Source organism: Gymnoscopelus braueri (assembly GCF_963280865.1).
Source record: "Gymnoscopelus braueri genome assembly, chromosome: 3".
Classification (NCBI taxonomy): Eukaryota; Metazoa; Chordata; class Actinopteri; order Myctophiformes; family Myctophidae; genus Gymnoscopelus; species Gymnoscopelus braueri.
In genome coordinates, this window is record NC_137612.1 from 5,997,622 (window position 1) to 6,023,270 (window position 25,649).

Sequence of the window (25,649 nt, forward strand, 5' to 3'; positions counted from 1 at the left end):
AAGATTGATTCGATGTCCCTGTGTTGTTTGCAGACAGTGTGCGTCAGCGGCGCTGAATGATGTGCGACAGTACCTCACAGATGAAGGCGGACAAGTGGCGGTAGGTCACACTGATATTATGGGCCAAATGTTGGAATGCTGCTGCGTGGTCCTTTTTAAAAGGCTGTCCCAATATTGTGGGATTATGAACCAGATTAACAGTAGTCTTTTCAATAGGGATTATGGGTGCCCCTGTGTCCTGTACCCCCCCTGTATCCTATCCGCTTTGGTTTTGTGCCATCTGTTTGACTTTGTGTTTCTCTTGTGTATTCCATGTGTACGCAGGTTTTTGATGCGACAAACACGACCAGAGAGAGGAGAGACACCATCCTTCAGTTCGCCGAGCAGAATGGCTTTAAGGTGCGTTGGCGTTAGATTGCAAGGCATTCAAGGGATAGTTCAGCCACAAAAATACTTTTTTTCTATCGATTAGTCACCCCATGGAGACTTGAATTGATGGATATTCTTTTAGTTTTTGTCGCATTCCTAAGACAATAATTTGATGACCGGCAGCGGTTCCGGTAGGAGACACAAAGAGTCCTACCGGAACCACTGCCTACCCGTCCACTGGTCATCAAATTATTGTTTTAGGAATGCGACAAAAACAAAACAATATCTATTAATTCAAGTCTCCATGGGGTGACTAATCGATAGAAAAAAACTATTTTTGGGGGTGAGCTATCCCTTTTTTAAGGTCCACCACAGCAACGGAATAATTATGATTTACCGCTCAGCGCACACATGACTTCAAGAAGTCTGAAAAGGGGGAAGTGGAACAGTAACAAGTGCATTCACAGCTGTTTCTGCAGTCCTTCCTCTTCAGCTGTCTGAGGGCAAGACACACTTTCCAATGCTTCCGCTTAACAGTCTGTACATTGGAAGCGTTGAAAAGACGCAAACAATAAAAGGTGTTCAGGTTCAGAATATGTCAGTGGTGGAAGAAGTACTCAGATATTCTACTTAAAGGAGGAGTTCACCCAAAAAATGACTTATTTTCTATCAATTACACACCCCATGAAGCCTTGATTTCATGGATTTATTTTTGTTTTTGTGGCATTCCTAAGACAATAATTTGATGACCGTGTGTATTTCCGGTAGGAGACACAAATAATCTACTTTGTGTCTCCTACCGGATACATTAGCCGGTAGGTGACGGGAATCAAATTATTAGCTTAGGAATGCGACAAAAACTAAAAAGAATCCATGGATTCAAGGCTTCATAGGGTGTGCAATTGATAGAAAATAAGTAATTTTTTGGGTGAACTCCTCCTTTAAGTAAAAGTAGCAAGCAATACCACAATATAAAAATACTCTGTTACAAGTAAAAGGCCTGTGTTCAAAATGTTACTTGAGTAAAAGTACAAAAGTATTGGCATCAAAATATACTTAAAAGTACCAAAAGTAAAAGTACAATTTATTTTTGAAAATAGAAGATCTACAAGCTCACAATGCATCACATCGAGCTTGTAGATCGGCTATTTTCAAATAGCCTATGTATAAAATAGGGCTAAAGTGGTTAATGTAGGTTTTATAATATTATAATTTATACCTGCAAATTAACTAGTAACTAAAGTTTTCAAAGAATTGTAGTGGAGTAAAAGTACAATATTTGCCTCTGAGATGTAGTGGAGTAAAAGTATTGAAAATTTGAAATGCGCTAGTAAAGTAAAAGTACCTAAAAATGTTACTTAAGTACAGTACTATGTACATGTTACTTTGCACCACTGGAATATGTCATTAAAAAGATCCCACGTCCTTGGTGGCTGCATGGAACCTTATGGCTTTCCCCTTTCCTCTCTCTCTCCTGGCTGTCCAGGTGTTCTTTGTGGAGTCTGTCTGTGAAGATCCTGATGTCATACAGGAGAACATCGTGGTGAGTGGATTGAATAACGTCTCCTTAGTTCAGGAGGAACACAAGCATATTTTTTTTTCCTGCTCTGCTTAGGGCCTCCCTGTGTTCTTCTATTTTAGCAAGTGAAACTGGGCAGCCCCGACTACACCAACTGTAACACTGAGGAGGCTGTGGAGGACTTCATGAAGAGGATTCAGTGTTATGAGAACTCCTACCAGACTCTGGATGAAGTCCTGGACAGGTGAGGAGGAGCAAGGCATACTTATTTAGAGCAGTGTGTTCATCGGTGGTAAAAACCATTCTCCAAATCAGGGCTGGGCAACTTTGATGATGGAGAGGGCCACTATATTTCCACACCCACTCCAGAGGGCCACATTGCATATACTGTCGGGCCATTCTGTGTCACACAAAAGTAGCAAACGTAACAAAACGTGTCGCAGTGCGACGCGTTTTGAGCTTGTAGATCTGCTATTTTTGAATTGGAATCCAGATTTTTTTTTGCTGAAAAGTAAAATTTGTATTCAATTTCAAATGCATTTAGTTATACTTATGCTAACTTTATGAACTTAAATACAAATACATTGGACATAAAAAAGACAATAGAATTTTAATATTAGTCATTAAGCTACTAATATAGACTGAAGTCATTAAAGTGGCTCATGTTTGCATGTTTGGAATTGTAACAGCTGAAATCAATGATATGTCAGTATTCCGATATCAACCTGCAGGCCGCATTAAGTGAAGCTGGGGGCCGCATGTGGCCCCCGGGCCGCCAGTTGCCCATGTATGCTACAAATCCTCAAAGGAAAAAGGAAAAAAAACGCAAGACGATAATAATCCCGGTGGCTTTTTGCAAGTGAGGAAACTAACTCAAGCTGCTGTTGTAAAAAAGTACCCATCTGTCATGTAGTGGCTCTTCTTGCAGTACTGCAGTACTGTGCACTCTCCACAATCAAACCATTTAAACTATTTAAAGGTCACGATTTCATTTGATTTCTGCTCATTTTATTTTATTTTATTTTATTTCGCTTTTTGTGAAACTTTTTGTATTTAGAATGAGGAGGTGCGGTCGTTGTTGTGGAAATTAAATATTTCCCCGATGAGAGAATGAAGAATTGCAACAAAATGTCTTATAGTAGATTTATTTAATGAAAAGATGATATGAAAATGAAAGAGTAATGGATTGAAATGAGAACAGAGAAAGTGCTAGAACACAGCATCCGGTTCCCTCGGAAGGCAACGGAGTCTGACTGACACTGAACCCTGTGTTGGTGAAACTCTGTAAGTACTCTGTGTACATACAGAGTTTCAGGAGGATGTAAGGTTAACAAATGTAATCAGACGACCCTGATGCAGTATTTTGGCTATAAGCAGGTCTCCTTATCTCTCTGGTTTACCTTCCCTGCTAGGACACTCCATTCTCACCGTTTCACAAATCGCTTAACACATTGACCGCCAGAGGTTAATCTCATAAATGTACTCACCAGTGCCAACGTTTTATTGTTGTTTTTTGTTTTTTTCACGTCGCCATAGATCTTGTTAAAATCCTTAAGATTGAGCCGTACACGGTCTGTTTACATCGGCGACATCTCCCTGCGTGTACCAGTCCAAACCACGTGTCAAACGGAGCCGCCATGTTTGAGTTCTGACCGTTTATGTTAACATGGGAAATGCGAGGATGAAAAACTACATAGGTTTACAGGGCTTTTTGTGTACGACTTAGAATGGAGGCAGACGGGAAACAAAAAACGGGATCGCACTTCCGGTCGACTTCGGGTGGTGTTACACTGAAAATGGTCCCCCTAGAAAATTGAAAAAAAAAAAAAATCGAAAAAAAGGAAAAAGCACCACAGCCCGTAGGCTACGGGATCGGCGCTTAACCGTTGGATTTAACGGCCCGTAGAACTACGGGCCCGGCGGTCAATGTGTTAATATGACTCGGCCATACACATAATTTTTCAGCGGTGAGATTTTATTTTTGCTTGAATCCATGTGTTTTGCTTTTGGTTCTCTCTCTCTCTCTCTCTCTCACAGGGATCTGTCCTTCATTAAGATCATGGACGTGGGCCGCCGCTACCTGGTGAACCGGGTCCTGGACCACATCCAGAGCCGGATCGTCTACTACCTCATGAACATCCACATCACGCCGCGCTCCATCTACCTGTGTCGCCACGGCGAGAGCGAGCTCAACGTGAAGGGCTGCATCGGCGGGGACTCCGGGCTCTCTCCCAGGGGCAAAGAGGTAACAGCAGCATTGTCAATTGAAGAATCTGTAGTAGTGGGTGCTCCAAAACATAAGACGCGCAATGAGGCAAGACAACAAAGTATGAGAGATTTTACTCGAGTAAAGGAGCCAAACTTAGATGACATGTCAATGCAACAGAAACCCGGTCTGGCTCGACTCATGTCAAGACTGACCTCGACTTAACCCTTTAAGACCGGGGGACGCATCTGTGTAACCACTTTATCCATATTTTATACTTTGGCTATTCAAAAATAGCAGATATTCAAGCTCATAGCGCGGCACCGAGTGCCGCGCTATGAGCTTGTAGATCTGCTATTCTTTTTTTTATCGCGTTTTTTTTTGCAAATCTTTGAATATATATCTATAAAGCAATTGTTTTTTACTCAAATCTTTGCTTCTGGGGGTCCCTGGAACCATTTTTTTTTAGATGGGGGTCCGCAGCCAAATACATATCGTTGTGGGGCTCCTTGACACCGACATTAATATTATAGCAACATAAGTGTTTCAGAAAACTGTTTTAAACTGATTTAGAAGATATTTGTAGAATCCCCAGAAGCAATAACATTTTAGTTAGAAATGCTCGCTTTGAATATATATATATATGGAAAGATTTGCACAAAATTGTTCACGATTTTTCAAAAATAGCAGATCTACAAGCTCATAGCGCGGCACTCGGTGCCGCGCTATGAGCTTGTAGATCTGCTATTTTTGAATAGCCCAACGAAATCTAAAAATGACACACAGATGCGTTCTCAGGTCTTAAAGAGTTAAATACCCCCCACACGCCTTCAGGGTGATGTGTAAGCTGAAACAACTGCAGCTAAGAAAGATGGCTTCCTACATGGTCATAAACCCAACTCATTTTAACGCCCTTCTGTTATTTGACAAAAACACATGGCACTAACACCTAGTACAGGAGATCAGAGTCTCACTAAACACTCCACAGCTGTTGGCTGTTGGGGGGGAGAAGGATCCATAGAGCAGAATACATAATGTATATATCATTTAGAGTTCTCTTAAATGAATAACGTTACATATTTCAAACCTCCTTGACAGCATTGTCTGCCTCCATATCGTTGTTGCTGACGGGGCAAAAACCTCTTATCTCCATATTTTGTAACTTTTTTTGTGTTTTTTTTTTTGTAAACGAATGTCCTGCTTGATCATGCGACAGCATCTCACAAAAGCATAAAAAAGTGGCAGATCCACTAGCTCGAAGCTTGGGCTTGTAGATCTGCTGCTTTTGCTATTGAATTTGAATCCTGAAAAGTAACAGTTTTGGACGATTTCTACCCAACATTAAACGATATAAAATAATTGTGCCTTCAGAGTGACGTTTGACTTTTCTGATGCCAAGAGAAATCACAAATGAGGGTGTTTATGAGCAGAGTTGGTGCATCACCCCACCCCCTTGCTTCAGGGACCAGATTTACCCCCAACCGGATCCCACATGGACCTACTTGCGCTGTTTCAGCCATTTAAGCTGTTGGCTTTCTAGTCCACTCTCCCAGGATGAGGGGAATCATTCAGGTTTATCTTTCCTCCCCCATCCACTGATTCTTCGTCCACTCTCTCTCTCTCTCTCGGTGCAGTTTGCCAGGGCGCTGGGCGAGTTCATCCGGGCCCAGGGCATCAGTGACCTGAAGGTGTGGACCAGTCAGATGAAGAGGACCATCCAGACGGCCGAGGCCGTCAACGTGCCTTACGAGCAGTGGAAAGTCCTCAACGAGATCGATGCCGTAAGTCCATGGGGATTACAGTTCTCAGTCACCACGACTAGATTTCAGTCATTTGGATTCCGCAGAAGTCGGCATGTCTTCTATGGAAGCGTGTCATGCACCGAAAATAGGCTGATCTACAAGCTTACAACACGCCACACTGCGACGTGTTGTAAGCGTGTATATAGCCTATTTTCGGTTATTCGTCAAACTAGCAATATAGTGCATTTTCAATCTTGCAGAAAATCCTAATGATCTCAGATATTTCATCAAAGCAAAAGGTTAACCCTCTGGCGTCTGGCATTTGTTTTTAACTCTTTAAGACCTGGAAAGCATAATTTGTGTCATTTTAAGATTTATTTGGCTATTCAAAAATAGCAGATTTACAAGCTCATACCGTGAAACCAAGTGCCGCGCTATGAGCTTGTAGATCTGCTATTTTCTTTTAAATCATGAACATTTGTGCACATTTTGCAATACATATTTTTTTAGGCGAACATTTGTAAAATATTTAGTTCCAGGGACCCCCCAGAAGCAAAGATTTGAGTTACAAATGTCTGCTTAAAAATATTGCAGAATATTTGAATTTGAATATTTGCAGATTTTTTTTCAAAAATAGCAGATCTACAAGCTCATAGCGCGGCACCGCCAAAGAAATCTAAAATGACAGGGATGCGTTCCCGGTCTTAATGGGTTAAAACACAAAATGACTATCCTATTTTTTTGTCAGGGGCCAGGGCTGGTATGGCCGACTTGAGCATCGATCTGCAATGTCTTTAGCTAGTTGGCTGTATGGCAAAACACCATCATTCTACATATTTGTGCTAATTGTTAATGAAACTAGTGTGTGGGGGGGGCTCCTTTCCTGCTGTTTCACAAATCGCATATTAGGCCTAACAAAATTCTTTCAGACGTGAGATTTTATTTTGCTTTAATCCATGAGTAAGTCCCCTTTGCTGCTGTTTTTGGTAGAGCAGCCTGCCCACACATCTCTGTGCACCGGTAAACAAGACTAACCTGTGTGTGTGTGTGTGTGTGTCCGTAGGGTGTGTGTGAGGAGATGATGTACGAGGAGATCCAGGGTCACTTTCCTCTGGAGTTCGCCCTGAGGGACCAGGACAAATATCGCTACCGTTACCCCAAAGGAGAGGTCAGAAATCTGGATTGTTTTTTTGTGTTGTGTGGTAATGCCATGACGTGGGCCTGTCTGTCTGTACCTTGGGATGTTTGCAGGACACCGTACTGTCTGCCACTTTGAGCTCCTTTTTAAGCTGATTTGTATGACGAGCTCACAGTTTAACAACAGCATCCAGATGGCTAATGAGCACTTATGCCTCTTGCTAATGATTCCAGCATGAATAAGCTGCCTCTCAGACCGATCTGGCTAAATACCAGCATGGCAATAAGTAGAGCCTTCACTCCTGGTTCTCTGCTAGCCCCCCCCCCTCCCTCCCCTCGGCACACAGGTTGTTTAATGTGTGCCTGAACTCCCCGTGGTGTGTTCCCATCTTCTGTCCATCTCATTACCTCCTCATTATTCTCACAACAGAAAGATTGATACGGTCATTAGTTTCTGTTCCTTCCGCCCCAACTCCACAACACAGGCCCCACAGTCGTGTGTGTGTGTGTGTGTGTGTGTGTGTGTGTGTGTGTGTGTGTGTGTGTGTGTGGGGGGGGGGTGTGTTGACGGCCTGCTGGCTAGGCCTGTCACAATTATTACATAATCGTCTATCACGATTATTTGAGATAATGGCAATAATCGTTTCCATGTTGAAATAGCAGATCTATAAGCTGATGCGTTGTAAGCTTGTAGATCTGCTATTTCAGCTTTTTTTTTTTTTTTTGTATAAAAATGATTAAATATGTCAATAATGTCTTTCTGTATATTTCAGTTATTTGTCATATCTGCTCTGTGCAACTTTTGATTACGAAGCCCGACGGTGTTCCGATACTGTTCAATGCCAAACAATTCAATCGTTAATCGCAATTATTTGGTGGCAATTAATCGTCAACTTAAATATGTAATGGTGACAGCTCTACTGCTGGCTTCACACGCTGCTCACACCCACCTTGATAGATTTAGTCTCCACACCAACTCAACTTGTCAGTCCTTGGCCTGTCTGTGTTTGTTCTGTGTCAAGGCAGTTCTCCTTCTCTGACACTGTGTGATACTGTGTGTGTGAGACAGTTAGGAGATTTACTGGTATGTTTAGTTTAACGAGGCACCAGTAACTTTGTTTTGTCTACCATAATGTGGTCACAGTGAAAAGTCTTAATGTGGCATCCTGACATGAATCATTGCAACATGAAGGCATCCTACCAACCAATCTCTCACATTCACTAGTTGCTCAAAATGAAGGAAAAGAGGTTAAAAACTAAACTTAAATGAAATCTCCTCCTGATTGTGACATGTAGACTACACATAATTCTTGCCTTTCCAAACGTAGTTGAATACTTCACCAAAAATGTATTTAACCCACTTTAGATTTTAACCACTTTAACCATTATTTTATACTTTGGCTATTTTTTTTTAAATCGTGAAAATGTGTGCAAATCTTTGAATATATATATATACATTTTTTTTAAAGCAAACATTTTGAACTAAAATCTTTAGCTCCTGGAAGGTCCCTGGAACAAAATATTTTGAGATATGGGTCGGCGGCCAAACACATATAATGTTGGGGGTCCTTGACATGAGAAAGTTTGAGCACCCGAAAAATGTTAGGATTTAGACGAGACATGTTGTAGAATCAGTTTCTTTCCACCCCTGGTTCTCATAAAGTGATGATGACGTGGTGGTCTGGTCTCTAACCGTTCCCCTGCTCTCCCTTCAGTCTTACGAGGACCTGGTCCAGCGTCTGGAGCCGGTCATCATGGAGCTGGAGAGGCAGGAGAACGTGCTGGTCATCTGTCACCAGGCCGTCATGCGCTGCCTGCTGGCCTACTTCCTGGACAAGTCAGCAGGTCAGTCTTATATGCTGCCACATGCAGTGGTGGAAAAAGTACTCAAATTCTTTACTTAAGTAAAAGTACCAATACTGCAATATAAAAATACTCTGTTACAAGTAAAAGTCCAGAATAAAAAAATTACTTGAGTAAAAGTACAAAAGTATTGGCATCAAAATGTACTTAAAGTACCAAAAGTAAAAGTATTAAATATTTGAAAATAGCCGATCTACAAGCTCACAACGCGTCGCGATGCGACGCGTTGTGAGCTTGTAGATCTGCTATTTTCAAATAGCCTAGGTATAAAATAGGGCTAAAAAGTGGTTAATGTATGTTTCATTATATCATAGTTTATATCAGAAAAGTAACTAGTAACTAAAGTTTTCAAATAATTGTAGTGGAGTAAAAAGTACAATATTTGCCTCTGAGATGTAGTGGAGTAGAAGTAAAAGTATTGGAAATTGGAAATACTCAAGTAAAGTACAAATACCTCAAAGTTGTACTTAAGTACAGTATTTAAGTAAATGTACTTAGTTACTTTCCACCACTGATGAGGACATGCATAAGGTTGTATGCAAAAATATATATTGTTGCTGTTGGGCAGAAACCTCTTATCTCCGTATTTATACTTCATCATACTACAGCGTCACACAAAAGCATCAAAAGTTGCAGATTCTTTGAGCTTGTAGATCTGCTACTTTTTTATTTTAATCCTGAAAATTAACAGTTTTGGACATAATGAGGTTTCCACCCGTCAGAGACGATATATATTGTGTATACAGTATATTATATTTATTAAGGTTTTTACCACCATCAACACCAAATAAGAGCTGGAGATGTAGCAGAGTTGGTGAAGCTAGTTAAAGGGATAGTTCACCCCCAACATTTTCTATCGATTAGTCACCCCATGGAGACTTGAATTCATGGATATTTTTTTAGTTTTGTCTCATTCCTAAGCCAGTAATTTGATGACCGGCAGCGGTTCCGGTAGGAGACACAAAGAGTCTCCTTTGTATCTCCTACCGGAACCGCTGCCTACCGGTCCGCTGGTCATCACATTATTGGCTTAATTATCATGGGGTGACTAATCGATAGGAAAAAAAGTATTTTTTTTTGGGTTGAACTATCCCATTAACACATCGACCGCCAGAGGTTAATCTCATAATGTACTCACCAGTGCCAAGGTGTTTTTGTTGTTTTTTTCATGTCGCCATAGATCTTGTTAAAATCCTTAAGATTGAGCTCTACACGGTCTGTTTACATCCGCGAGATCTCCCTGTATCTCCCAGTGAAGATCGCGTGTCAAACGGGGTATCCATGTTGTAGTTAGAGCGGATTACGTTAAACAGTGAAATGCGAGGAGAAAAAACTACAGGAAGAGAATTGAGTTTCAGTTTCGTCTGTAGAATGGGAGCGGGCGTGATCGTCAAAACCGGATCCCAAATAATTCTATTTCCTGTCATCAAACCGGAAACGGAAGTGGATCAAAAAAATTCCGAAAGTGCACCCGGACCGCGCGTGCGCGAAAAGACCGCAGCCCGTAGGGCTACGGTCTCGGCGCTTAACAGTTGGATTTAACGGACCGTAGGACTACGTTCTTGGCGGTTAATGTGTTAAACTCCCCCCTGGTAGTCTCGTGTTGCCAGATGAGCTTGTAGCCCCTACATTGAATTTAGATTTCACCAGATGTATTGGTAGGCGGCGATCTCATACATCCGGTTACGGGAGACTAGCGCCTCCCCCTGGTGTGACTCTACGAGTGCACACGGGCTATAGTCCTCACAGCTGACCCGGTCGAGGCACTACACTGCATGTCATCCCCCCCTCTGTCCCACCTTTCCCGTGTCTCTGTTCACTGTCATATCTAAAGCAAAAACTGCAATTATGTCAAATCAACAATGTGCCTGAAACACACTGACAAACACAGGAATGAGGGTTCCACAATGGGAAGAAGCGAATGCAATCGCTGTTATAGTAAATAACGCCTCTAAAGAATGATAGATTAGAAGTGATATACATGTACTTACATTAACTTGGTGCTGTGTGTATTTCTACATTTCAAACAGAAGAGCTCCCCTACCTGAAGTGCCCGCTGCACACCGTGCTGAAGCTAACGCCAGTGGCCTACGGTAAGACTGGGCAAATGTTGGAAAACTTTGACATTTTTGGAAAATAGTGGCCAAGTGGTTAATGCTCAATGGTCAAAGTCACTGTCCACTATAAAAAGATCTTCTGCTGTCTAAACTAAGAATAAACCAACACTGTGTTCTGTGGCTTCAGGCTGTAAGGTGGAATCCATCTGCTTGAACGTGGAAGCGGTCAACACTCACAGAGACAGACCAGAGGTAGGTACTGTATATGTAAAACACGCATACTGTACTCCACAGCTTGAAGATTGTGTGACCCGTAAGAGAGGTCACAGATTGTCCCAAAACACAGGTCAGATGAGAAGATAATAGGTGCTACCTGTCATTGTTTCAAGTGCAACAACAAATGCATTTGAATCCTAATAATAATAATAATAATAATAATAATGAAGAGCTGAGAGTAGGTGTTCACAGTGTGTTTACTAACGCTGCTTTTTACAAAGCATGGAAGGGAAGAACAGTTGCTTAACCCATTAAGACCTGAGGCGATTCTTTAAAAAAAATCTAAATCCTAACAGTTTTTTGAAAAAAATATAAAAAAGATTTTTTCGCGATTTTTCAAAAATAGCAGATCTGCAAGCTCGTAGCGCGGCACTCGGTGCCGCGCTATGAGCTTGTAGATCTGCTATTTTTGAATAGCCAAAGAAATCTAAAGTGACACAGATGCGTTCCAGGTATTAATGGGTTAATGCCTTTTAATTTTCAACGACACACCCTGTAGTTAAATACGCCTCAAAGTGTGACTGTGTAAATATTGTTTTGTCAGGGAGCAATATGTCTTTGTGCTTCTTTGTGACATGTACTGTATGGCAATGAAACTCTTGATGTTTATTGCTGCTCATTTCGAACTGAGCTCAAACAACAAAATGGCATGATTTATGACTCTGAACATGCAGGGATAATTGCACGCGATCAAGAATTGTAGAAGCTTATTTTTTTAATATTGCTGAGCTCCTTCTTGGGGGCATTAAAAGGATTTTATGGAGTGTTGTTGTGGTTGAGAAATTTGATCTGGAATGAAACTGATCCCCTTTGATAGCTGCTGCAATAACAGTAATAAATAATAGATCTGGGCCTGTATGCAGCTCTAAGAGTAACGTTTTCTTTCTCTCATGACTCGCATCAGTATATATAGCACTGCTAACAAGAAAGAAACTGATGGAAATGGAGTGTTAGCAGTCAGTATGTACCTAAAACCAAGGAAGCTAAATTAAGGAAAGGACACCGACGGCATTTTCTCTATCCAGCAATTCCAGCCGGCAGATTCGTCGCACTGGGTGACAAAATGCAGCCGAGACTTCGATGGAATACATTGGAGGCAATGAGGGCCAGGCAGACCAGCTTATAAATAATCACTATTTCTGAATGACTGAGAGACCTTTGTAAAAAATACTCGGTCCAGGAAAATAAAAGAAGACGTATCACACATTGTTTTCTGCTGTGTTGCTTTTCGATGTGTACACTGTATGATTATATAAAGGTATTTTAAAGAGCATGAAGTATGTTTTTGAACGTGCCAAAGTATCGCATTATTGCCAATCTCGCGATACTACCGAGTCTGAAACGATAACTGACGCTGTTTAGATGCCTCAATAAAACTACCTTCTGTGCACATCGAAAAAACCAGTGGTCACAAAACAACCTGTGATATGTCTTCTTTTATATTCCTGAACCGATTAACGGACAACGGTCACAGTCGCTCAGAAATAGTGTTTGTTCACAAGCTGTCCGCCGGCCTCTCATTCACTGCAGTGCATTTCATCGAACTTCCGGTTTACAGAGTTTGCCGCCCATGAGTGTCATGGCGCATGCCCCGGCGTCCAGCGCTGTCTATTTCTTAATCTACCTTCCTTGCCTAAAACCTGGAAGCCAGTTAGCCATGGGTTCCCTCGCCACATTTCTAGTCCCTTCCTCATAAGAGTTTCACATTTTATTTTAAGACATAAGTTACACCTTAGAATTTTTTTAAATCATTATTTATTATTTAAAAAAATATTAATTGCATGTGGTTAGAAAATTGTAAAAATTAATGTAAAAGTTTTCAATTTGCAGATTATCTTACCATAAGCCTTTGTTTGCTACAGAGAGTATGTTGTTAATTTAACCAAAACCCAATGCAAAGATTCCATTAGAATTCTATAGAAACCCATGGCGGAGGTAACATGCCGATCTAAAAGAATAACAAGATCAACCTGTAAAATAATGAATCATCCCATTAAAGGGCAAGACCACGTTGGTAGAGGTTTGGGTTGTGTAGTTACCTTGCCATGATGTAACTCCAAAGGTATCAAAGAAATAAAAAATAATTGCTCCAGGAAGTTGACATTTTTATTTAAAAAAATAAACAGTACTGGGTTTTGTGAGGTTCTATATTGTCTGAATCAGCTTTGTTTGTTTATGGGTTAACCCATTAAGACCTGGAACGCATCTGTGCCACTTTAGATTTCTTTGGCTATTCAAAAATAGCAGATATACAAGCTCATAGCGCGGCACCGAGTGCCGCGCTATGAACTTGTAGATCTGCTATTTTTGAAAAATCTTGAAGCATTTTTTTTAGATAAAAAAAAAAACAAACTGTTAGGATTTAGAAAACATTTTAAAGAATCGCCTCAGGTCTTAATGGGCTAAAAGAGTGACTTTGAGAGCCGTTTTACCGTACAATGTAAGTCAATGAGGAGCATATTTTGAATTATCAATTTCTAATCAACGGAGCAATTATTTTAGATTTCTTGTCCACTTTGGAGTTACATCACGGCAAGGTAACTACACAACCCAAACCTCTACCAAAGTGCTCTTGCCCTTTTTAAATTGAAGCATGCTGCACCCTCTTCATCATCTCGATGGATGCAGTAACACTTGTGTGTAATAATCCCATTATGTTTCACCCCTGACCCTTTTGTCTTCTTTATCGTTGAAACAGAACGTTAACGTGTCGCGGATATCAGAGGAGGCTTTGGTAACGGTGCCAGCTCACCAGTGATACAGGGTACCCCGGTCGCCCACTCACACCCCGGTGCCAGCTCACCTGTGAGTCAGGGTCCCGTCCCACCCCTTCACCCACTCACCCATGGTGCCAACTTAACCAGTGAGACAGGGTCCCCCCCTTCCTTCACCCACTCACACATGGTGCCAACTCACCCGTGAGACAGGGTCCCCCCTTCACCCACTCATCATCACACGCCACCTACTCCACCCCCATCCAAGCAGTTTGCCCAATCAGCAGCAGTCATCTCTATAGCTTTCTACTTCACTGTTTTTTTGGATTAGGTGAACATTTTCACAGCGCTGATACTTTTCTTCAAGAACTTTACAATGTGACGATAATCAACTGGAATCCAGTTAAATTGTGACGACTAGCCATATTGCCTCGGGGTTTGTTTGTCAGTTCTCAGATTTATTTTTTGGGGGAGATTTATGAAAAGCAGACGAATGATTTGTGAATCATTGGACTGACAACATGTGAAGCAAAGTAAAGCTCAGCCATTTATCCCTTTTGTTCTAATCAATTTAGTTCATGTTGATCATATTTGTCTGTATTTTGTGTATTTTCTATGTTATTGGTACCAGTCAGAAAACTACAAATGTCATACTGTGAGTAGCATTATGCTACATATATCAGGTCTGCCTTCCCGTTGCCACAATTTTTGCACAAGAAATATTTTTTTTCTAAGTTACTTTTTTGACCAATTAGTTACATGAGAATTGTATCTATAAGCCATAATCCGTGGACGATCCTGGAAACCCAGAAGCGCTATGTTTAATATTTTTGTTCGATATTTAGTTTGATATGTAGAATAATGTAGAGCAGGGGTCTTCAACGGGGGGTCCTCAGAGTTACTACAGGGGGTCCGCCAAATCTTTGTGTGATATATTTTTACCTTAACCACTTGAACCTTAGCATCCCTTTTCTGAGGAGAACTTTTAGCCAAAAAATAGCAGATCTACAAGCTCTCAACGCCTCGCGCTGCGAGGCGTTGAGAGCTTGTAGATCGGCTATTTTTGGCAAAGAGGCTATAGGTGTAGAGGGAAAAAAGAGCAGACTAGGCCAAAAAAAAACTTTAACCTGAAACACAATTTTATACAATATAGAGTAGGGGGTCCCTGCTTCATCTCTCTCTCAGCCAGGGGGTCCTTGGCCTGAAAACGTTGAAGACCCCTGATGTCGAGGTCTCCATAGTGCCTCTGGCATGGCCAGAACACAATTGGCTGTGTTTTTTTTAGGGGTGGGAAGCTGGCGTGGGGGAAGAAGAAGACGTTCTCTGTCGCTGCACTAGCGACTCCTATAGGTTAGGGTCAGGTCAGGTCCTCACCATGTCGGGTGAAAAGAAGCGGCCCGGTGACTTCCACGTGTATCGAAGGGGACACGTGGGTGTTATGAAACCATAGGGGTTGGCAGTGACCGGAACTATATGCTGTGCAGGGGCGGGAATTGGCATAATAATGGCTAAGACGGGGACAAAATAAAAATGGGGGTTGAAATAATAACGAGGTTCTTTGCTTCATATCATTCCTCAGAACTGTAATTTCCTAAACGATGTTTACTGTCTCTTTGAATAAACTTTACTTGATTAGTGCTGCTGCATTCGTGCATATGTGCCCACAATCTTGTCGTGCTTTATTTTTGCCCGAAAATGAGAACATAAGCATTTTGAAATCCTAAAAGTTATGATCTTGGTGATTGATTGATGAGACTAAGCATGTTTGCACAGATTACTAGATGGGGAATCTTTTATAAGTCCTTTTGCTCAAATACGGGGGTTATTGGGAGGATTTTTTTTGTCCTGTGATGAACCCCTTACAAACTAATAGAGACTTTTTCTTGCTAATCAACCACAGATTATCCAATGTTCAGTATAATGACCTCTGTTTGCTCCATATCTACTCTGCTATGCACACAACAGTGCATACATAAGATTCCCCCCTCATTCATATGCAAAGCTATCACTGGGAAGCATAATAAATCACTAGCTATTCACCAGGCTGCACAGAAAGTCGATTGTTCATCAGACAGTAGTTCATTCTGCTTTGTGTGAAAATAATGACAATACACATGCCATTCAAACGACACCTAATTTGTGTGATGATGCATTTGTTTATTTTTTATCTAAAAGTTGTGAAAAGTTCTGTTTTATATTAAAAAGGTACCGCTCAAATTATGCGAACTTAATCTGCAGTTTTATTGCTACCACAAAGCATATGCTGTATTTAATGCAATACAGCACAGTTATGAGGACGGCTATCAATAATGCCTGTCATAAACATAATCTCAATATTAGTGCCCCCTTTTCGATCAGTATTTTCAGGTGTATTTAAAGTGTTTTTATTTTTTACTTTAAAGTGGCAGAATGTTTGACTGTTGTGAGGCTTGCTTTGCACAGTATGTACCGTGGATCTAAAAAACTGGATGTGACACACAGCTGTGTTCCTCTTTTCAGAACGTAAACGTCCATCGAACAACTGAAGATGCCTTGCAGACTGTCCCGGCTCACTCTTGACCTGGCTTCTGTATACTGAAGCGGTGTGTGTTTGAAGTCTGGACCACTCTTCTTCCTCTGCCCCTCAGAGAACCTGCCTTGGTCCCATTTCACCCAAAACCAACGTGCACTACTACCCCCCCACTCACACCAGTGTCTGCCTCACTCCCACCTCCTCCAGACCACAACACAATCTCCTTTTTGTGTAATAACCACTTAAGCTCTATATATATACAGTATATACTTCGTTGACCGAAGTCCCCCTACTACGGGGTCTTTACTAGGCCCCTTCCTTTTTTTTCTGCTCTACACCAAATCTCTTTGCGAACTACAGGCTCACAGCACGTTGCGAGGCGTTGTGAGCTTGTAGGTCGCCTATTTTCACCGAAGGTTTGCCCCCAGGATAGGGACACTAGGGTTCATGTGGATAATTAAATAAAGATACAGAGGTGCTCGATACTCTGCAGTACAGCCCGTGGATGTCCTGAATGAATATTCGGGTCCGAGTATCCATATATGAGAGTTCCAGAGTTATCTTATTGCCAGTACACAACAACAACATAGCTACTGTAGACCCGGCTATGTACGAATGGGAACGTGTCTCGATTGCACACAGGGGTTGGAAACACTCGGGTCGTGGTTTATATTCCCTAACTCCTGTTACTGTACATAGTTTGGGTTTTACCGTGTGTTGATATTCATGTGAAGTGAACTACTGTATAACACTGAAGGTTAATGTTGTGTTCAGTATTAACTGTGTGACTTATCACGACCCTGTGATTTTACTGTGTGTTTGATGTGTTAACTGTGTTGGCAAATGATTGTTTTATATGCATATGCGACTAGACCGGTATATGTGCAATTTTGATAATATATGAAACTCATATCTATTTTGTGTGGTGATTCAGTGGTACGAAATAGATTAGGTCATTGTTTTCCTGCTGATTTCCAATATGACCAGTCTAATTCATCCCTATGGAAGTTATATTGACGATAAACAAAATGATTATTTAAAAATATATATATGTTGAAATTAAATTCTACTGCTTGTCCTAGGAGATATACGTTTAATAGAAGGAGACTGATGCTGATTCCAAATGTTCAAATTGAATCTTGCTCTCCACAGTATTTTTTTTAATCAAATTGTAAGAACCCAAGGCATTTGGGATGCAGAAATGTAACGTTGCTCAAAGCGGCCTGTTATTTGAGGTTTTACTCCACAATGTATCTCTCAAGCCAAACAAGCTGCAATCTAATAAAATTGTGTTATTTTTATATATAAACGTGTTTAATTCACTCTTCAGCTGCCTTCAAATAAAGGTACCGTACAGTAAATGGTGATAATAAAAGGGCTGCAACTGTCAATTTTCTTAGCCATTAGGGCCTATTACACGAAAGGAGAATTAAATAAGCCTGGATTTAAGTCAAATCCAGGTTTGACAAAGTCTGGTCTGTACAGCCTGGTTTATTCCGTTCCATGAACGCCAAGCCAGGCTCAAAAGGAGCGACTTTGTCAGCTAGACCTTTTCAAGCCAGGCTGTCGAGCCAGGATGGTAAAGCCAGGCTTCACGTATTCCTATAAAAGACCATGAAAGTCAATATGACATGAGCTGCTGCAGTGCAGTTCCCCTCTAAGTGGTTAAAAATGATTGTGACGCTATTAGCGTCACGATCATTTTTAACCACTTAGCTTTGGCTATTCAAAAATAGCAGATCTACAAGCTCATAGCGCGGCACTTGTCGAATAAACAATAATAATAGATTTCTGATTCTGCTTAACCACATGTGAACTTGTAGATCAGCTATGGTTATCTTTTTATAATCGATTCGTTCTATTAATTGTTGCACCCCTAGACCAGCGGTTCTCAACCTGTGGGTCGGGACTATTTTGGGGGTCCCCAGAAGATTAGCTTAATGTGCCACATGTTTTCTCAACTCAACACTAAACAAACCAACATACAGTATACGTGTATACAGGGTATCTGCACATTTCAAGTGACAAGTGACAATTTAAGGACTTTTAAGATTATGGCTCTAAAGTTTTAAATTAAACATGAGCCAAATTGTCAAATATTAGAGGCAGAAATTGTGAAAATAGACGTTCTACATGCTCACAACGCAAGGCGTTGTGAGCATGTAGAACGTCTATTTTTTTTCCTAATTGGAACCGAGTTAAACACATCAATTCAAATATTGTTTTGAGGGGTCGCGGCCTAAAAAGGTTGAGAACCACTGCCCTAGACAATATTCCCCAGACTGGCAGGGAAAAAGAGGAATCCATTTCCTCTTACAATTATTGCTCTAGTGGCTAATCAAATCAATTAACTATTTCAGTCATCAACATAACCCAAATAACATTCATTGGGCAAATAACAGGCATGCAAACAGCCCTGAGGTGAAAAAGGTGACATGTTGTTTTCTTTCTGGTCAGGTGTCACACAATTGCCCTATTTGGGTTCAAAAAGGTGACTGTAGCTGAAAAGTGACACTTTTGCATGTCTGAAATAAGTTATTAAGAGTTGGGACTAAATCGCCTTTGAAATCTTTCAGTTTCTTTTAAGTTGGCTATAAATTACAATTCAGCCCTTTGAAGATGTATAAAAGTGCTTGGTCATCTGTAAAACCACAGTAGTTCACACTCATGTTACACTTGCTTCCTGTTCCCAGCACCTGAAACAACACAGTTCCGCTGTAGATGGTACAGTAACATACAAAAAAGGCTGATTTCAAGAAAGTAAGAAGTTAGTCAGACAGCATGGCACAAATACCGACAGGGATTCAAATGGAAAAGAATGACTAAGGACAAAATCTAAATATAAACAATTGTGTGTTTTATTTGTCATTTGACCATTCAGATTTAGGTGGTTCCTTCAACCACATGAACACTCACGTCTCGATTCTGGGCATGGCGTGATAGGCCTACATTTGGCAAAAACAGGCAAAAATAGCAGATCTACGCTCACAACGCGGCACGTCGGTCAGCTATTTTCACTATTGGACATACAACGAAGTACACAGGGGTTTAAATGGCTAAAGGCGCGTTCATATTTTAGTTTGATAAATACCACACAGAGGACGTTCCACCCATGGAACACGGGTGTCCCGAACCAATGATTTTATAAAACATAAATGAAAACAATGAGACCCGGCAAACGGTACAGAAAGACATACAGACATACATACACGGAATGTATAAAAAGCAACACAGGCCATTAGAATTAGCAACGAAACATTCTCTATGCCCCTGTATTCATGGTTATCAACATGATTAATACTTTTTAAGGACCCGCCTTGGTTTGGGGATTATTTTGTTCTACTTGACAGAAAAAATGAAACCGGGAAATATTTCATTATATACAGCCATTAATATCCATGACTACAGGGAAATGCTTGAGAGAAGAAGGGTGCTCTGCAAACGCATTGGTCTCTCTTTTCTATAGTTGTCGTCGTCGCTGATTGGCCGTTCGCTCCTATACGTCTCCATCACTGTGCTGAATGGCCCCTTTGAGAAATTGTTGCTCGCGTGGAACGATGGAAGGACCTCCTTTTCATCAGAACTGCAAGGAGAAGAAAGACCACGTCAACATCAAATTCTGCCATTCTAGCGTGCTTTCTTTTCTGCAATGAACCTCTCTACAGCAGTGGTTCTCAACCAGTGGTCTGGGGACCACCAGTGGTCTTTTGAGGGGGTTCCAGGTGATCCCCAGCTAAATGATGGAAGGTTGGTAACCAAATGAACCCTTATAGATCTTTTTTTTTTTTTAAGATATTTTTGGGGGCTTTTATGCCTTTATTTGACAGGAAAGTAGGCTGACAGGAAACGGGGAGAGAGATGGGGGGTTGACACACAGCGAAGGTCGTCGGGATCGGGAGTCGAACCCGCAACACACTGTCAAGCTGGATTACCAGCGTATGTGTCTATGTCTTTTAACTCATAAAATGAAAGCGGGCGCCCATCTTTTAACTCATAAAATTAAACCAAATGGACCCATACGGGTCCATTTGGTTTCATTTTACTCTCTCAAGAGTTAAATTATTGTTAAACATCTGCATTACTTAATTAAAGAATTGTTATTTTGATCAACGTTTGCCTGTTATCTCTCCTATGGTACCAACATCAATACAGCATGGATGGAATAGTGGACCAAATCGTATCCAACGATAACAAAGTTGTGGGTCCGAGTCTGAGTCTAAATCTCAAACGGTGGTTCTGTGGCTCAAATGCCCAATAAATAATGGACCTTGATATGAAAGGGGTTGAAAACCACTGCTCTACAGTAAACAAACGTTTATTATCGAGCTAGGTGCCTGCTGCCACATACAGGCCTGTGGTTTTCATGCAGATTTATATTTAATTTACTAAAATCCAAATGTAGCAAGTTCATGGCACCCTTTTGACAAATAATGTGATCATGCACAACATTGGTGCAATCAAAGAAACCACAGTAGAGATCCTGTAGCTTCAGTGGTGGAAAGTAACTAAGTACATTTACTTAAGTACTGTACTTAAGTACAATTTTGAGGTATTTGTACTTTACTTGAGTATTTCCAATTTCCAATATTTTTTACTTCTACTCCACTACATCTCAGAGGCAAATATTGTACTTTTACTCCACTACAATTATTTGAAAACTTTAGTTACTAGTTACTTTTCAGATATAAATTATGATATTATAAAACATACATTAACCACTTTAGCCCTGTTTTATACCTAGGCTATTTGAAAATAGCAGATCTACAAGCTCACAACGCGTCGCACCGCGACGCGTTGTGAGCTTGTAGATCGGCTATTTTCAAATATTTAGTACTTTTACTTTTGGTACTTGAAGTACATTTTGATGCCAATACTTTTGTACTTTTACTCGAGTACATTTTTTATTCTGGACTTTTACTTGTAACAGAGTATTTTTATATTGCAGTATTGGTACTTTTACTTAAGTACAGAATTTGAGTACTTTTTCCACCACTGCCTGTAGCTTACATTCTTCAGGAACTCTTCGGCGACTATACGGGCCCTGGCGTTGACGGACAGCTTCATCTCGCTGATCTCCTTGTCGATCTCCTCCATGAAGTTGATGACAAAGTCCACCAGCTTGTGCTTGTACATCTGCTCTGTGTGGAAGTTGGTGATCAGGAAGCTGATGTCGTAGCCCTGCATCACAGGACGGTACCAAGAGGAAGAAAAGATTCAAACACAGTATAATCACTACACACACTAGGATCTTCAATTAGCTTTACACAGTCCTATGTTTTATTCAATCAATTAATGTATAGGCCACATTTACCAACTGCATTAGGTACATACATAAGTAGCTTTAATGCAGCTAGCTACTTGTACTAAGTAACTTGTAGTGTAGCTGGTTACTCATTTTGAAACAAACATTTTAAGATACACAAAAAGCTAAGTAATGAAGAGTCACTAGTGGCTTAGCTAGCACCACACACACACACAGAGTTTTGGGACCAGTGCAATTCGTTCAGAGAGCCGGACCAAAATGGAAATAAGATCCTAGAGATTTTTGTGTTATCTTTTTACTAGCATAACCTTTGACCATTACCTTAAATAAACAAACAATCATTCACATCACACCCTTCTTCCTGTTTTCAACTGATCTCTGGCCTGCAGATCAGTTCCTCTTTTGGAATGGAAACAAGTGACTGAAAACCTCCACTGGTTTTCTCAAGGATAATCTCTCACCTCTACAGGTTTCCTCCTCAGAATGAAGAAATTCTCTGCTCTCATCATCATGAAGCGCATGAACTTGTGGCACAGGATCTTCTCGATCTCGTCAGCCTACAAAGTAATCAATAGTCATAACATGTATTGTTAACACACTTTTTTTCCCACATTCTGTAGGACCAGTGAAAATTGTAAATGAGTCAGGAGGACCACGACCTTTTACCTCTCTAGTCTGTACTTTTTTTCTCCACTGACCTGCTTGACAGCGATGCTGACTCTAACAGAGTTGATGGATCCCTCGATGAGAACCTTCTCCTTGTCATTGCGGCTGACCACCACCGGTTGGAGTAGTAGCTCCTTACTGCTCCTGAAACAACAAACCAAAGACAAACAATTACAAAAGGACACCATACAAGGTTCTCACAGCCATGACTTAAGAGCCTTTAACCACATGAACCTTAGTAGTGTTCCCATTCTGAGCCTATGTCATAACAGGGGAACTTCGGCAAATATAGCAGATCTACAAGCGCACAACAACCATGGCACGTTGCAACACTTCCTGAGCTTGTAATATCTGTTTTCGCAGCCATACAACTATAGGGTTTAAGTACCACTGCCGTCACCGTGCAAGTGTGCATGTTGATACATCCAGCATTGGTAGATTTGAATGAGAGAAAAACAAAATCCCATGCAGGAAAAGGTTTTTGGAACCAGTGTTGATTTATTTTACAGCAAATCTTGATTTAGTTTTAGTCATAGTCTTTTGAATAAAATTCCATTTAATTTTAGCAATTTTTTAGTCGTCTGAAATGTTTGTTTTTGTCTAGTTTCAGTCGACTAAATATAAGATTATAGTCGACTAAATCTACAGTTGACTTAGTCGACTAAAATGTATTTTGGCGGTGCCTTGATGGCGTCGTAAATGGCAGATTTTACACTTGGTTGCATGCTGAAAATAGCAGATCTACAAGCTCACAGCTTGTAGATCTGTTATTTTCAGAGCGCAACACCCGAGCGCAACCAAACATAAAACGACTTGTCTTTTAGTTCTACTGGATCTCTTCTCCACTAGATCCCTCACTAACATTTTAGTCTAGTTTTTATTTGTTGACGAAATTGTCAGTGTATTTAGTCTTAGTTTTAGTCATCGTAGCTTACTTATTATTTAGTTTTCGTCAGGGAAAAAAGGTAGTAGTTGACGAACATCTATTTTCCACTAATGCTGGATCAACACTGCCAGGAACACCAATACAGAAACAGACAACACACTGTGTTGCAATCTAAACGTTTTGAGACGTCCTCATACCTATAAGATTCTATATGAAAGAGCCTCCACAAGTCCCTACTAGTGGCCAGGTGTAAAAATACGCAGCCCTGCCCATACATGCCATCTATTCCCTGCTCTTCTGCTGCTTCTGAATGAATGTTTGGACAAGTCTCTGCATGCGCCACCACTAAAACCCTGGATCAGTACGTGGTTCTCAAAAGTTGGGTCCTTCAGGGAGGGAGTGGGACCCTCAGCGTCCCGACCCCTATGAGGGTGGTTCTCAACCTTTTCAGACCGTAGCGTGAACCACGCTACCTGAACATCTGTTCAGGTATTAAAAAGGTCTTACAAGTACATGGTCACCTCACTGTGTCATGTGAGGACCCCCCTGACCCACAGGTTGAGAACCACTGCCCTACCAGTCCATTTGGTTCCATTTGTACCATTACATTACATTACAGTCATTTAGCAGACGCTTTTATCCAAAGCGACTTACAATAAGTGCATTCAACATAGGTAGGGCAAGAAAACTACTAATCACCAGCAGTCTTAAGTGCATTCTCTTCTAAAAACAAGCAACTAAGAGTATACCTAGCGCTAAGGTAAAAGTGCAATATATCAGCTACCTACTTTCTAAACAGATGAGACAAATAGGGAAATCAAATGAGCAAGAGCTACAACAAATAAGTGTATCGAATAAACAAGATCCAATAAAACAAGAGCTCGAACAAATAATTGACAACAAGTAGGCCAGGCAAAGAGGAAGGGTCAGGGTAGTGTTTCCTGATCCGGGTATCAGGGTCAGGGTAACCTCTCTCAGAGTTAATATGGGGGTCTTTGGGGAGCACTGCTTCAGACCAAACGTACCTGACCTCCACCTCAGGCTTGTTGTGTCTCTCCACCACCTGAGAGGAGAAGTTCTCCAGGCATAGCGCCGCCTGCAGGGTGGCCCGCACAGCGTTCAGGTATGGACGCAGTGTCGCTGTCTAGAAAAGGAACATGTTTCAATATGATCAGTGGTGGGAAGTAACTAAGTACATTTACTCAAGTACTGCAAGTACAATATTGACGTTTTTTTTTTTACTTTACTGGTTTGCTAGTATTTTTTTTTTAAATGTACTTTCACTTCTACTCCACTACATCTGAAAGGCAAATATTGTACTTTTACTCCACAATTATTTGAAACCCATAGTTACTTTGTAGATTTTGATCATTATTACAAAACATACATTAACCACTTCAACCCTATATGCATATCAACCATTTGAAAATAGCAGATCTACTGCTGTGTTGTGAGCTTGTAGATCTGCTATTTTCTAAGGATTTATATACATTTGAAAACTTGTTGACTTTAATGCATAATGAGTACTTTTACTTTTGGTACTTTAAAGCGCATTTTGATGCCAATACTTTTGTGTACAGTAGAGTACATTTTTAATACCGTACTTGTAACATAGCTCTGGTCTGTAGCCTTAGAGGGAGTTCTCCAAGGCTATCCAGAGCTACTTGTGACAGACTATTCTATTAGGGTATTGATACTTTTACTTAAGTAAAAGAAATGTGAGTACTTCTTCCATCACAGAACATAATGAATGAATGCTGGGAGTCGCATTACAAAGCATCCAATAAATGCCAGTTTCATTGTAATAATAATAAGCTAGCCAGTCTCGACGGATGCCCAGCTAAGCTCTCTGTGGTTATAATAGTGGATCTATATAATATAGGATCTATATATTATAGGTTAAGTTAACCGTAGATATTTTGATAAAAGCAGGTTTGACAACAAATGTAAATGAAAAGGAGTGAAGCTTCGATCAGCTGAGATCAACACTTTCTGCTAGGATGCTCTGTGACGTCACCTATAGCCTGTAGCATCATTTACCACCATACAGATAACCAAAACACTGACTCGGTTAACCTTGTAATTCGAAGCTAACTCAATATTAATCGATAAATGTTTCATATCAATAACAATCATCATCTTCTTACCATCTTGCTGCTGCTACTGAAGGCGGAAGTTCTTTCTGCCACGCCTGGGACTCTTCTCTTCCGTACGTCTACACATCAGGGTTGCCAGGTCCTTTTTTTTTTTAGAGAGAGAAATAAGCAGCGACTATAGGCCACTTGAAAATAGCAGATCTACAAGCCCACACAACGCGTCACGAACCACCATGCGACGCACTGTGAGCTTGTAGATCTGCTATTTTCACAGAGAAATATTGAAAGGAAAAAAAGTAAAAATTGTGGAATATTTTCAAATCCACACAAATCTTTTATGGGG

The 25,649-nt window shown here is 40.8% G+C and overlaps 2 protein-coding genes across 6 annotated transcripts in view; one reads left to right on the top strand and one right to left on the bottom strand.

The window, feature by feature from the left end:
- pfkfb4a (6-phosphofructo-2-kinase/fructose-2,6-biphosphatase 4a) overlaps positions 1-17,689 on the top strand; it is a 29,108-nt gene extending 11,419 nt beyond the window's left edge. For 2 of the 5 annotated variants that reach the window (XM_080425139.1, XM_080425135.1), the window contains exons 4-14: positions 34-100; positions 325-399; positions 1,856-1,912; positions 2,011-2,132; positions 3,926-4,133; positions 5,729-5,875; positions 6,900-7,004; positions 8,689-8,818; positions 10,867-10,929; positions 11,081-11,145; positions 13,868-14,867. In XM_080425139.1, coding sequence (XP_080281265.1) covers positions 34-100; positions 325-399; positions 1,856-1,912; positions 2,011-2,132; positions 3,926-4,133; positions 5,729-5,875; positions 6,900-7,004; positions 8,689-8,818; positions 10,867-10,929; positions 11,081-11,145; positions 13,868-13,927 — 1,099 coding nt within the window. In that variant the 3' untranslated portion in view covers positions 13,928-14,867. Of the gene's footprint in view, positions 1-33; positions 101-324; positions 400-1,855; positions 1,913-2,010; positions 2,133-3,925; positions 4,134-5,728; positions 5,876-6,899; positions 7,005-8,688; positions 8,819-10,866; positions 10,930-11,080; positions 11,146-13,867; positions 14,868-16,382 lie in introns of those variants that run through there. The other 3 variants (XM_080425136.1, XM_080425137.1, XM_080425138.1) reach the window with 3 other exon arrangements.
- Positions 17,690-19,231: 1,542 nt separating this feature from the next.
- On the bottom strand, positions 19,232-25,445 carry LOC308083045 (actin-related protein 2/3 complex subunit 4-like). The gene is made up of 6 exons (XM_080425156.1): positions 25,358-25,445; positions 24,236-24,354; positions 22,357-22,468; positions 22,120-22,215; positions 21,403-21,573; positions 19,232-19,978 (listed from the first exon to the last, which is right to left on the bottom strand). The coding sequence occupies exons 1-6, from the start codon at positions 25,358-25,360 to the stop codon at positions 19,973-19,975; spliced, it is 507 nt and encodes a 168-aa protein (XP_080281282.1). The 5' UTR covers positions 25,361-25,445; the 3' UTR covers positions 19,232-19,972.
- Between the last annotated feature and the right edge of the window lie 204 nt (positions 25,446-25,649).

Bases quoted from the DNA above. Each gene is read 5' to 3' on its own strand.
- LOC308083045 (XM_080425156.1), bottom strand. The intron at 22,469-24,235 runs GTACGTTTGGTC...TTGTTGTTTCAG, and splicing joins AAGCCTGAGGTGGAGGTCAG to GAGCAGTAAGGAGCTACTAC. The intron at 22,216-22,356 runs GTCAGTGGAGAA...ATTACTTTGTAG, and splicing joins TCAGCATCGCTGTCAAGCAG to GCTGACGAGATCGAGAAGAT.